The following is an 11825-nucleotide window of genomic DNA, read 5'->3' as shown; positions in this document are numbered from 1 at the left end:
CAATTTAAGTGATTTTTTTCATTAAATTTTGCTAACGTGGAACTTTTATTTAAATCCAATTTTTAAATAAATTAAAAAAAATGCCCATTTTAATCATTTTATTGACCCGACCCACTAAAAATATATTGCTCAATGGATACAAACACCCATGCTTTAGGACCTGGTGCAACGGCTCCTGGTGCAACAGCAAGCACCCACTTAACATGGAAGAGCCATTTGATATAGCTTACAAAAATTGATAAAAAGATATATTGAAAAATCAATATCTTAATTCACACAAAAAATATATTGGAAAATCATTGCTTAATTCACACTAGAAAGGGAAACAAGAAGCATCAACAGAAGAGACAATTAAATGCAGCGGAAAAGGAAAAAATACACCATAAACATGCAAGAAAAGGAAAAAGCAAAGAGAGATAATAAAACAGTAATTGAGTGACCATCTCAGATATTATCTCTAGAATTAATCTATGTCTGAAACATCATGTCAAATAGACCCAGAGAAAAATTATTTTTCCATCTTAAATCACATGCCTTTTTCTGCCTTATTCAAACAGAGAGCTAGTTTAAAGCATTTATAAATCCTCAATGCATTCAACCAATATCACAATGATTTGAATTCTGACTGGAAGCCTTATAGTAATTGTTTTATCATACAGATGAGATTTCCATGGTTCCCAATAAAATTAGGAAGACAAAAGACAGTAACCTTACGTACGGGTACAATTTCAATCAAAATAAACTTAGACGGTACTGCAACGTAACTCACTAAATTACATAGGTCGAGTTGATACCACATGAAAGAATTTTCATAAGTCATAGACTGCAAGACATAAACAATCTAACATGAAATCCTATCAATTATTTAGGAAACTATATGATTTTCACGTAAATCCATAAGCGATAGTTCTTATTTGAGAAAAACGTACCTGATTCCATTATTTATTTCTTGATCTTGAGCGGAATGGCGTGATTGTTCTGCTTCTCTAGAAACTCGTTTCTCTCTCTTTTCTTTTACTGGTTTCTTTTAGAATTGTGTTGATGGAGTATATACCTTATTCCCCTTTTAAAGGTAGAAAGATATGACCCATAACTGTGTTGGGGAGTTATAACTCGTTTATCCCACGTGAAGAGAGAGTTAGACTAGTGCACAAAACCCTAATCTTTCTTTAATCGTTTATACCCTAATATAATTTGGGATTTGGAAGAAGAAGAAAAATGAACAATAAATAGAAAAGACAGTAAGGAGATCAATGTTGCAGCATTTAAATCTAATTACTAGTCTATCGAATAATATACGGTAGCAAATTTTATAGCTAAAAACCCCTACAAATTCCAATCCTTTCCATTAATATTTGCTTATTTTAAGGGATACTTCTAAGAATAAGCAATACTCCTAAAAATAAGCAAATCTGAACGGAAACATATTAGGAAGATAATTTCATCCAAAAATAATTCCTTCCTCCCCGTAGGCATAGGATCCTACTTTTGACCGAAAATTTTCTGCCACAAAAAGAATTCAATTCAAAAAAAAAATTTATTTAATAGTATTAATTATAGTATACTAAATTTAAAAATTCATTTTCCTTATATTTATACATAATAATAATAATAATAATAATGAGTAGTATATGTAAGCATATGCTATTGTTAATGTAGTATGTTAATTGTATAACCGAAGTATAATTAGAGAATAACTAGTATACATAGATACTATTACACATATACTATTATATTTGTAGTATGTTAATGGCGTAATCTATATATTATAATATAAAGTTAGACATAGAGAAGGTGATGTGGCACCTCTCTTAGGTCACTATTCACATTTATCTTTTTTCTCTTTTTTGACATTTTTCTATTTTCTCCAATTTATGTGTTATATTTAAAAAAAAAAACTCAAAAGTCACAAAGTTAATTCTCTTAATGATGTTAAATGTGCTATGTTAAAAAACTGAAAAGTCATATCTTTTAATTTTCTTAATTATGTTGAAATCCAAACCGTTAACCACATTCTTTACTCTTGAATTTATTATATACCCATGTATGTTACATTCCCAAGATCATAAACTATTTGCTTTTACTTTCCTTTTGTTAATCTTGGTAGTATTCCTTCATTTTTCTACATATTTTACTATCTAAATGGATTAAAAAGGCATCATACATTCAATAGTCTGTCGGAAGAGTTAACCCTGCACGTACACTTTGCAATTCAGCCCATGTAGCATCATTGTCCTAAAGCCGTTTTTTGTTGATAGCCGTTTTATGTTGATACTTACCAATAATTATTGGCAATTATTGTTAATCACGAATAAGTACCCAATTCTTTCCTCTGCTAATTGATATCCTATATATGAGCCCGTTTGGATTGGCTTACAGCTTAAAGCTGTTTGCAGCTTATAAGCTGAAAAAAATAAGTTGGGGTAGTCCAACTTATTTTTTTTGGCTTATAAGTTGTTTTCAGCTTATAAGCTGCTTTAGATAAACTAAGTCAAATGGGTCCAATTATTTTTTTGAGCTTATTTTAAGCATAAAATGACTTTAAGCTGGCCAAGCAAACACTCAAAAAAGCTGAAAACAGCTTATAAGCCAACTTATAAGCCAATCCAAACGGGCTCTATATCTTCTCATATTTTCTTTCTGGGTATGCTATTATCTATGTGTTGTGATTAGCATGTCTTGACAAGTTTATAATGTCTGAAGAAGCTGGGCAGATCACGGTGCTTTATGGTGATTTCGGATCAGAGATCTCTATCTTTGATGATACAAGCAACACTGAGGAATTACCGGATCAAACAAAGTTGTCTCTAGAGACAACTAATGATGTCGTTCCATACATAGGACAAAGTTTATGATGCTCCCTCTCTCAAATTATCTTCTCTAAATTTCCACATTATTATTTATGGATAAATCTTTACGTGGTATAAGAGTCGGGGGATCACCTTTGTTTTTTTCTAAGTTCATTAGTTTCTAAAGATCGAGAGTTGATTCATGCGGGTGACTTGTGTGCGGTTGAATTGTGATATAAAGTTAGATTTATCTCATTTTATCACCCTATTGAAACGCTGATTTGATTGAGAAATTGTGAGTATTTATTTTGTATGTTATTTTTCTGTGATTTCTATGATTCTAATTAAATGCCACAATTTTGTTCTAATTATTGGTTTTTGAGGAAATTTTGTATTGTAGCGATTCTGTTTTTTTACACTTTTGGTTACTTCCCGTTTTGTTTTCTTTTACTCAGAACTTTTTGCAAAGGAAGTACAAGATATTGCTCATATCATTATCAATGTGGAGATTTTTTTAAAAAAGAGTATTGTCACTCAGTGTTAAATCTATGATTTATAAGAGAATTTTTCTACGCCGCGCGAACAGGGGCGGAGCTACAGTGTTAAAGAGGGGTTCAGGCAAACCCAGTAGCTTTTGCGTAGATCCTATATTCTTACTATAGAAAAATAGTAAATGTTGATATTATCTACTTGCGAACCCACATGCACAAATAAGCGGACGGTTCAGTGACAATGCAGAGGCTAGAGAAGCTTTCTCTTTCCAGAGATGTGAGTTCGAAACCCCACCAGTGCCTGTGGGTGCGTGTGTGTGTGTGTGTGTTTTTTTTTTTTTGTTATATGCAAGATTCTCTTTTGATTCACTTTTTAAAATTAGAAGAACGTATAAATTGAACTCGTGCAGTTCTTTTCCTCTGGGGGTAACTTTTCCCTTTTTGCTATCACAGAGAAATACATAATTTCTTTTAACACCTTATATTTTAAAAATAAACTATAAAATTGACAAATCAATAAGCAAAAGAGCAAATCAAATTCTCCCGATACTTGCTGCTACCATTCTTTTTCATCGTTTTCTTTCACAAAGCCAAACCCAAAATTATATTGTCAAAATATATTAAATACTGATACTTGTTCATTAGTTTGATGGTTGTTATTAGGGTGGCTCAAGGGCGAAGCTAGTAAAACCTTTGCTTTAGCCCCCCCAAACTTTTGAGGCCCCAAATTTTTTATGGATGAATTTTATGATTTTATTTTTTCTTAGACAATATTTAACATTGTAAAAAGAAGTACAAAATTTATATAATAAAAGAAGAGTAAAAACTATCTATTTTTTAAGAGAAATATTTTAGAACTTTGAACTAAATTACTCAAAATCTTCATATTATTAAATAAAGTTTAATTTTACAACAACATCTAAGGTAATGTATTTAAAACACATGACTAACGTCTTATTAACTTGAATTAATCCTCACTATTATAAATATGTGAAGTAACTATGTGAAGTAAATGCAACAATTATAAAAAAAATAAAAAGGCAAGACTAGGTTTTTTTTTTTATGTATGTGTATATATTTAAGGTCTCGGATTAAAATTTAGCTTTAGGCCATTAATTTTATTGAGACGCCCTTGGTTGTTATACATTAGCAAATCATATGGCTCCGTCTCTGCGCGCGAAGCGCGGACAAATACACTAGTTAGTAGTATATACTTTGCTTTATATTGATGTAGGGCAACTATATTTTAGAGTGAAATCACATGGCCAATAATCCATAAATGAAATCTGAAGGAGATGATATTTGCTCTGCCCCTCAGCTTCCATTTTTAGTTAACTAACAATATTTTCGTTCTTGTTTAATAATATACAGGTAGCTAGTTTCACAACTTTTTTCTTGTTTTTCCATTTTAGAAATCACAAGTGTCCAATGGTTTTATATATCGAATCTGTAAATAAGAAAGGAGATATTCGCATAATATTTGATTGCTAATGTAACGATTAAAATTAGAATTAATAACTCAGATATTTAGTATAAAAGATGAGAGATAAAGCATGAAAAGATCCATAATAATATTAACTGAGCCCTTTAGTTTATGAAGGCTATTTATTTTTTCGATCATGAGCATATCTTTGAAATCTTCTAAACTTGTAGAAAAATCTGTTACTAAGGCAATAAACAAAAATTAATATAATGAGTGAGAATAATATTTTATTTTATTTTTAAAAAAAGAGAGAATCAGCCGTGTAAATAAAGGATATCTATGTGATTAGATCCAATTTTTATGTTATTTAGGGGCATGATTTTGTGTTTTCGAGATGATCAAGTTCATTGTGAGAGTGTGAAAGGCTGAAAGCATTTAGTAATTTTATGTCTAGATTTATCCTTTAATTAGCACCTAAATAAACTCCCTTGTAATGTTATTATGTAAGAGTGGAATTTTTCTAATAATGTAAAGTATCTATCTCCCTTTTCCATCTCTTTGTGCCCTAGATGCCGTATCATTTACAAATAACTTAGAATAGACTGCTATGAAGGCACCAGCTGAACTCCAATTTCTAAACATAAAGGGAATTGGTTCAGGGCTTTCCAAGCACAATATTGATAATCGCATTTAGTACATCATTAGCAAAACTAAGACGATTAATAACATATAAAACCTTCTTGGTTCAAGAAGTAACTAGTGAATTTATTATGGTCGATGATATTTTTCAAAAGTTTGGGGAGAAGTTCTTAGTTAGAAATAAAGAGGTTTGAAAAAGCGATGTCTCGATGAAAATGAAGTACCCCTTGTTAGAAATAATTCGAAGTATCATGTTTATTCGGGTATCACAAAAGTTCAAATATCCCATAATTATACAGAAGAAGGCCAATAACCTGACTTAGTCGTGTCTAATTTGAAAATAACATTTTCCTACTTAATTGGTTTGTTATTAATATGCTTGACTAGACCAGTTATTGGTCCAATAAGAAGTTATTTGAAATAGGACTCCTTTTCACAAAGCCCCTTTGATTGGGACATATGACTTTAGGACAGATCCAATCTAATAGAGAGTATCTTAAAGATAATCTTTTTTTGTTATTTGTCCACTAAGTTTGTGTTACAATTTCATAAACTGAGATCTTCATCAATAATCAATTAAGTTGTCACAATCCAAGCTCATAACACCTATTATCCGTATTGTTTCGATAGATATTTGTCCATTGAGCTACACCATCATCGAGTTCAAAAATGTGTCTACCATGTGAACTTGTGTCTTGCTCTTCACTTTCCTCTCCCTTTCAGATGTGTGGTTTCCCAAGGTGTCATGTGCACCTCTTATTCAGAAGCTTAGGAGACCGGAGACTGTCATCCTTTCCTTAACCCGGCCCCGTCTAGGCATCACAGACATTTCCCGAAGGACTTAGCGTGTTGAGGTTTGCCCTACTGCCGTACTGAGGGAGCATCCAACTCTGATGCCATACTTGTCATAGCCCAAGCTCATGGCACATACTGTCCGCTTTGATCCAATAGACCTCACGGATTTATTCCTTAGGTTATGATACATCATGCGCAACCATGTGAGCTTGTGTTATGCCTTATAAAGCTCTTCACTTTACTCTTCCATTCAGATGTGAAATTCGCCTAAGGTGTCATGTGCATCCTTTCTTCAAAAGTTTATCGGTCCTTTTCTTTAACCCGTCCTCGTCGTCTAGACCCCCATCACTGGCGTCACATAGTGAAAACTTACCTTTTCATTTTCCACATTATTTTTGGGGTGCAATATTGAAAGAAAAATAAGATTTTTTTTATTTTAGTTCAAAAAGTAGAAAAAAGAGACTTAAAATAATGCACAAAAAAAGAGACTTAAATTAATGCACAACTAGTCCCATAATCCAAGGCGATTAGAGGAGATAAGCTTACAGAAAGAGTAACATCAAAGTGAACATCAAATTGAAAGACCCTGTGGGTTGTAGTTTTTTTTTTTTTTTTTTTTAATTTCTATGCCAAGACTTGTGTATTGACTTTGAGAAATAACAACACTTTCATTCATTGTTCATAGTCTTCATTGACCTAAATTACCTCTATTTTCTTCTTTCTTGTTCCGTTTGAAAATAAACAAGGAAATGAGTTTATACTTTAGATGAAGAAAAAGGCAATTGGACACGTAAAGGATATCTAGCAGACTAGAATGACTGTTTTAGCTTAATATGTTGTAGAAATTAAAGAGTTCTGCAATTCCTTTTCGTATTTTTAATCTAACAACATTCCGAAGTTTAAGAGCATATGGAAGTGAAACAAAAACATGTGGTTTAACTAGTTTTCTTTTTTCTGATATTTTATTTTCATTTAGTTGCTTAAATATGACCTTCATCAACACTCTAACTTGAATTATCCGACGTTATAAATTAAAGTATTATACGTACTTTTTTTAACTGCTCGGCATATTATTTGTTATTACAGACAACTTAATTGTATTTATTTGAATCAAATAGATGTAACAGCAAATAAAAATTCAATCGAGTTTCAGTCTTACAATTAACTAACACAAATAGCTTTAGTTAAAAAATTGTAAAACTGGGAATACAAGACACGTCAAAGAAAACTTGGAATCTTTAGCTTATATATTTGCACACATTTTTGTTACTTATCCACTACCAACTTTTAAACTCTTTATTCCAAGCATGGTGGGCTATAGGCAACTCTCTGTTCTGCTCTTAGTTGTGTTTCTCTGTCAATTAATTGCTTTTTCTTCAGCCATATTACCTCATCTGTGTCTGAAAGATGAAAGCATTTCCCTTCTAAAATTCAGTAAAACATTTACTGTAGATCCCACAATACCTTTTCCTCCTTATCCTCAAGTTATGTGTGATTTTTATGCAAAAACTAGTTCATGGACTATGAGACGAGATTGTTGCTCATGGGATGGAGTGTTATGCAATGAGTTGAGTGGCCCTGTGATTGAGCTTGACATCAGTTGCAGCCAACTTGTTGGTAAGATTGATCGCTAGCACCCTCTTCCAGCTCTCTCATTTGCAAAAGCTCAACCTTTCCAGGAATGACTTTTCCAATTCTCACATCTCGCCAAAATTTGACAAGTTCTCAAGCTTGACACGTCTTGATCTTTCCTATTCATATTTCTTAGATGAAATTCCTTTTGAAATCTCTCATCTTTCCGAGTTGCGTTCTCTTCATCTCCCAGTTATGGTTGATATTGGTAAGCTGAGACTTGAGCCTCATGATTTTAAATTACTCCTTCAGAACTTGACCTATCTAAGAGAGTTTGATCTTAATGGTGTGAACATTTCGTCGACCATTCCTCCAAATTTGTCTTCTCATTTAACAACTCTGAGGCTTTATCAAACAGAGCTATTTGGGATATTACCTGGGAGTGTTTTTCACCTGCCAAAATTGAAAGCACTTGCCTTATCACAGAATCCTCAGCTCAGTGGTTATTTTTCAATGACCAAATGGAACAGCAGTGCATCTCTCATGGAGTTAGATCTCAACAGCGTGAATTTTTCTAGTAATTTTCCCGAATCTTTTGGATATCTAACGTCACTACAGTCTTTGAGACTTCGTTCGTGCAATCTTTGGGGGCCTATTCCTGAATCTCTTTCAAATATCACACATATAAAATATTTGTTCCCTGATAATAACTCTGTGAATGGAACAATACCATTCTGGATATTCTCCCATAATCCGTCACAAAGTAATTTAGGTTTGAGTTCTAACTACTTCTCCATTGCTACAAGTATGGATTATTGAAAATAATAAGACATGGATTTGGATATTTCCCTTTAATTATTCATGTCAACTAAATGGGGGGATTGAAGGGAATTTTGTGAAGAGAAAATGGATTATGGGAGTGTGTGACTTGAACTATTGATTGGTCTGTGTAGATATATGCCTGCCACATGGGAATTCATATTTTTCTCACAGGTAGTGATCAACAGGGAATACTTGCTCTTCTTTGCGTTCATCTTGAGGATTTTAAGAACAATTCACTAGTCGAGATTAATTTAGGAGACAATCAGTTGCAAGGCCATCTTCCCAAGTCAATTCAGAACCTTGTGAACCTAGACACGCTTGATCTTTCATCAAATAATTTTAGTGGTCATGTGGATGTCAGCTTCTTTTCAAATCTGAAGCATCTTCGAGTTCTTGATCTTTCACATAATCGTAACTCATTGACCAATGAGAACAAAGTCAAAGTTTCTTTGCCCAAATCTCTTGAGTACTTACGATTGGCGGCATGTGAAGTAAAAGATTTGGAGTTTCTAAGATCCGTAACGAATATTCAGGTGTTAGATCTTTCATCAAATAATTTTTGTGGCGATGTGGATGTCAGCTTCTAGACCTCAAAAATCTTCCGTTGCAAGATCTTTCATATAATAGTATCTCGTTGACCAATGAGAACCAAAATAAATTTACTTGGCCAGAGTCTCTTGAGTTCTTACGGTTAGCCTCATGTGAGATGTGCAAAGTATCTTTCACAGTTGGACCTTTCAAATAATAGGATTCAAGGAAAAATTCCAGACTGGGCATGGTCTAACTGGATGTTTTCATTGCGGCGTCTTAATTTATCCCACAACATGCTGGTAGGTGTGGATTCACTTCCTTTTCAATCTGTAGATGTTATTGATTTACGGTCCAATTTTCTTCAAGGCTCACTACCTATTCCGCAAAATTCCATAAGATACTTCTTCTATCCGAAAGTAATCTCACTGAGGAAATTCCTTCATCTATTTGTAATTTGACATCATTACAAATCCTAGATTTGGCGAAAAATAATTTGATGGGAGAAATTCCACAATGTTTGGGTAATATCAGTAGCCTTGAGGTTTTGGATATGCACCAGAACAATCTTTCTGGGACAATTCTAACAACTTCTAGCATTGGAAGTTCACTTAGAAGCCTCAACTTGCATGACAATAAGCTACCGGGGAAACTCCCACGATCTTTGGCCAATTGCAAAGAGTTGCAAGTTCTTGATTTAGGAGATAATCACCTTAAAGACACATTCCCCATAGGGTTGGCAACTCTGCCGAAGCTGCGAGTTTTAAGCTTGAGATCAAATAAATTGCATGGACCAATCAGAACATCAAGGATGAAGAACTTGTTTCCTGAGCTTCGAATCTTAGATCTCTCTTACAATGCCTTCATAGAAAACTTGCCGACAAGTCTCTTTCAACAGTTGAAAGCCATGAGGACCATTGATCAAACAATGAAGGCACCGACATATCTTGGAGATGAGTACTACCAAGATTCTCTAACAATTGCAACAAAGGGACTCGAGCTTGAACTTGTCAGAATTTTGACTATTTACACGACCATTGATCTTTCAAGCAACAAATTTGAAGGACAAATTCCAAATATCACGGGAGATCTCATTGCACTTCGCGTGTTGAATCTAAGTCATAATCGATTGCAAGGTCATATACCACCATCACTCGGAGATTCATCTTCAATTGAATCATTGGACCTTTCAGTTAACCAGCTTTCAGGAGACATACCAGAACAACTTGCTTCTCTTACATATCTTGAGTTCTTAAATCTCTCCGACAATCATCTCCAAGGATGCATCCCTCAAGGACGTCAATTTGCTACATTTGAGAACAACTCATATGAAGGCAATGATGGATTACGTGGATTCCCTATTTTGGAAGGTTGTGGAAGTAGCGGGATGCCTGAGACAAACAACACGACACATGTCCTGGATCAAGAAAGCAATTCTACATTTCTAAGTGAATTTGGGAAGGCGGTCCTTATGGGATATGGGAAAGGACTTATTATTGGATTCTCCATAGCGTATTTCATACTTTCGAGTCGAAATTTTAATTGGATTGTCGAAGAACTAGAATACATAATTATTATGAGAAGGCGAAAGAAGCAGCGAGCCATCAAAGGCACTACAGAAGATGAAATAATTGTGTCTAGAAGAGTTAAAATTTCAGGTATTCAAGTTATATTCTACATTGATCTTTAGTTTATTGTAACAATCAGTATTTTAGTTTTCATATTGTTTGTTATATCAGCAACTAATTGAATGCTCCACTAAGCATATCTTTCTTTTGAATAATTATTTTAAGAACAAATTATTCAATTTGTAAAGGAAATTGAAATGGATTAGCTTTAGTTGATGTTTTAAGCTTAGTAGAAAGTTATTTGTGTTATTAATCTGTATTACAAAAATATTTTGAAACAGTAACTTTGTAAAAATTCCAGAAAACAGTAAACTTTGTAAAACCAGAAAGTATAAACCAGAAACTGGAAAAATATCAAAACAGTATCCGAAAAATATGTTTAAGGAAGAAAATCGAGCCCACTGAATGCACAGTGTGTCCTTAAGGAAATTATTCCCCTCAAGTACCCGAGTTTAATGGAATATATCCTCCTAGGATAGAACGATCTTAGCCCACTGAATGCACAGTGTGTCCTTAAGGAAATTATTCCCCTCAAGTACCGGAGGTTAATGGAATATATCCTCCCAGGATAGAACGATCTTACTCATCGGTGTACCGGTACCTAAAACCACGGTGTCAGCGAACCACTCAACGGCAGTAAATTACACTAGAATTTATTTGTGCAGAAGAAGAAGAAGTTTTTGAAGTTCAGAAAATTCGTAAGGAAATATCTGAGGAATAAAACGAATTTATAGCCATGGAAGTGCTGTTTCTGAAGGTTTGCAACCCTTCAGAACAGTAACTTTAAAACGGGCAGGAATTTTAAATAAAATCCGGGAAAGAAACGGGTCGCGAGTCAGACACGCGGATCCGGGTCGCTAACGGGTCAGGATCTGGATAATTTAATGAATTAATTAAATAAATAATAATTATTTAAATAATTAAAATTAAAGAAAATTTGGTCCAAAAAGATTATCAATCAATCAGATCATTTGACCGAAGCCAAAGCCGAAGCCGAGCGACGACGACGGCGCGAGGGGAGACCCTCTTCTTAACCCTTTAGCAACAAGAAGGAGTTCTTCTACTTTTAAGTAGGAGAACTTTTCTTTCCACTACCAATGAGGGACAAATGCTTATTTCATAAAGCAAGAGGGAACAA

The 11825-nt window shown here is 33.8% G+C and overlaps 2 protein-coding genes across 2 annotated transcripts; both read left to right on the top strand.

Annotated features, from left to right (window-relative positions):
• Nucleotides 1-2693: 2693 nt before the first annotated feature.
• On the top strand, nucleotides 2694-9118 carry LOC132601697 (receptor-like protein Cf-9). The gene is made up of 4 exons (XM_060314767.1): nucleotides 2694-2847; nucleotides 7518-7754; nucleotides 7906-8514; nucleotides 8703-9118. The coding sequence occupies exons 1-4, from the start codon at nucleotides 2694-2696 to the stop codon at nucleotides 9116-9118; spliced, it is 1416 nt and encodes a 471-aa protein (XP_060170750.1).
• LOC132601696 (receptor-like protein 9DC3) lies at nucleotides 8768-10749 on the top strand. Its single transcript, XM_060314766.1, has one exon. The coding sequence runs from the start codon at nucleotides 9559-9561 to the stop codon at nucleotides 10747-10749; it is 1191 nt and encodes a 396-aa protein (XP_060170749.1). The 5' UTR covers nucleotides 8768-9558.
• Nucleotides 10750-11825: the final 1076 nt, after the last annotated feature.

Source organism: Lycium barbarum, chromosome 7 (genome assembly GCF_019175385.1).
Source record: "Lycium barbarum isolate Lr01 chromosome 7, ASM1917538v2, whole genome shotgun sequence".
Lineage (NCBI taxonomy): Eukaryota > Viridiplantae > Streptophyta > Magnoliopsida > Solanales > Solanaceae > Lycium > Lycium barbarum.
This window is presented reverse-complemented; position numbering and strand designations above follow the sequence as displayed.

Excerpts from the sequence above, each read along its gene's own strand:
- LOC132601696 (XM_060314766.1), top strand. The coding sequence starts at position 9,559 with ATGGGAGAAATTCCACAATGTTTGGGTAATATCAGTAGCCTTGAGGTT.
- LOC132601697 (XM_060314767.1), top strand. The coding sequence starts at position 2,694 with ATGTCTGAAGAAGCTGGGCAGATCACGGTGCTTTATGGTGATTTCGGA. Across the intron at positions 2,848-7,517 it reads CGTTCCATACATAGGACAAA|CCATATTACCTCATCTGTGT; the intron begins GTTTATGATGCT and ends CTTTTTCTTCAG. Across the intron at positions 8,515-8,702 it reads CTACTTCTCCATTGCTACAA|GTAGTGATCAACAGGGAATA; the intron begins GTATGGATTATT and ends TTTTTCTCACAG.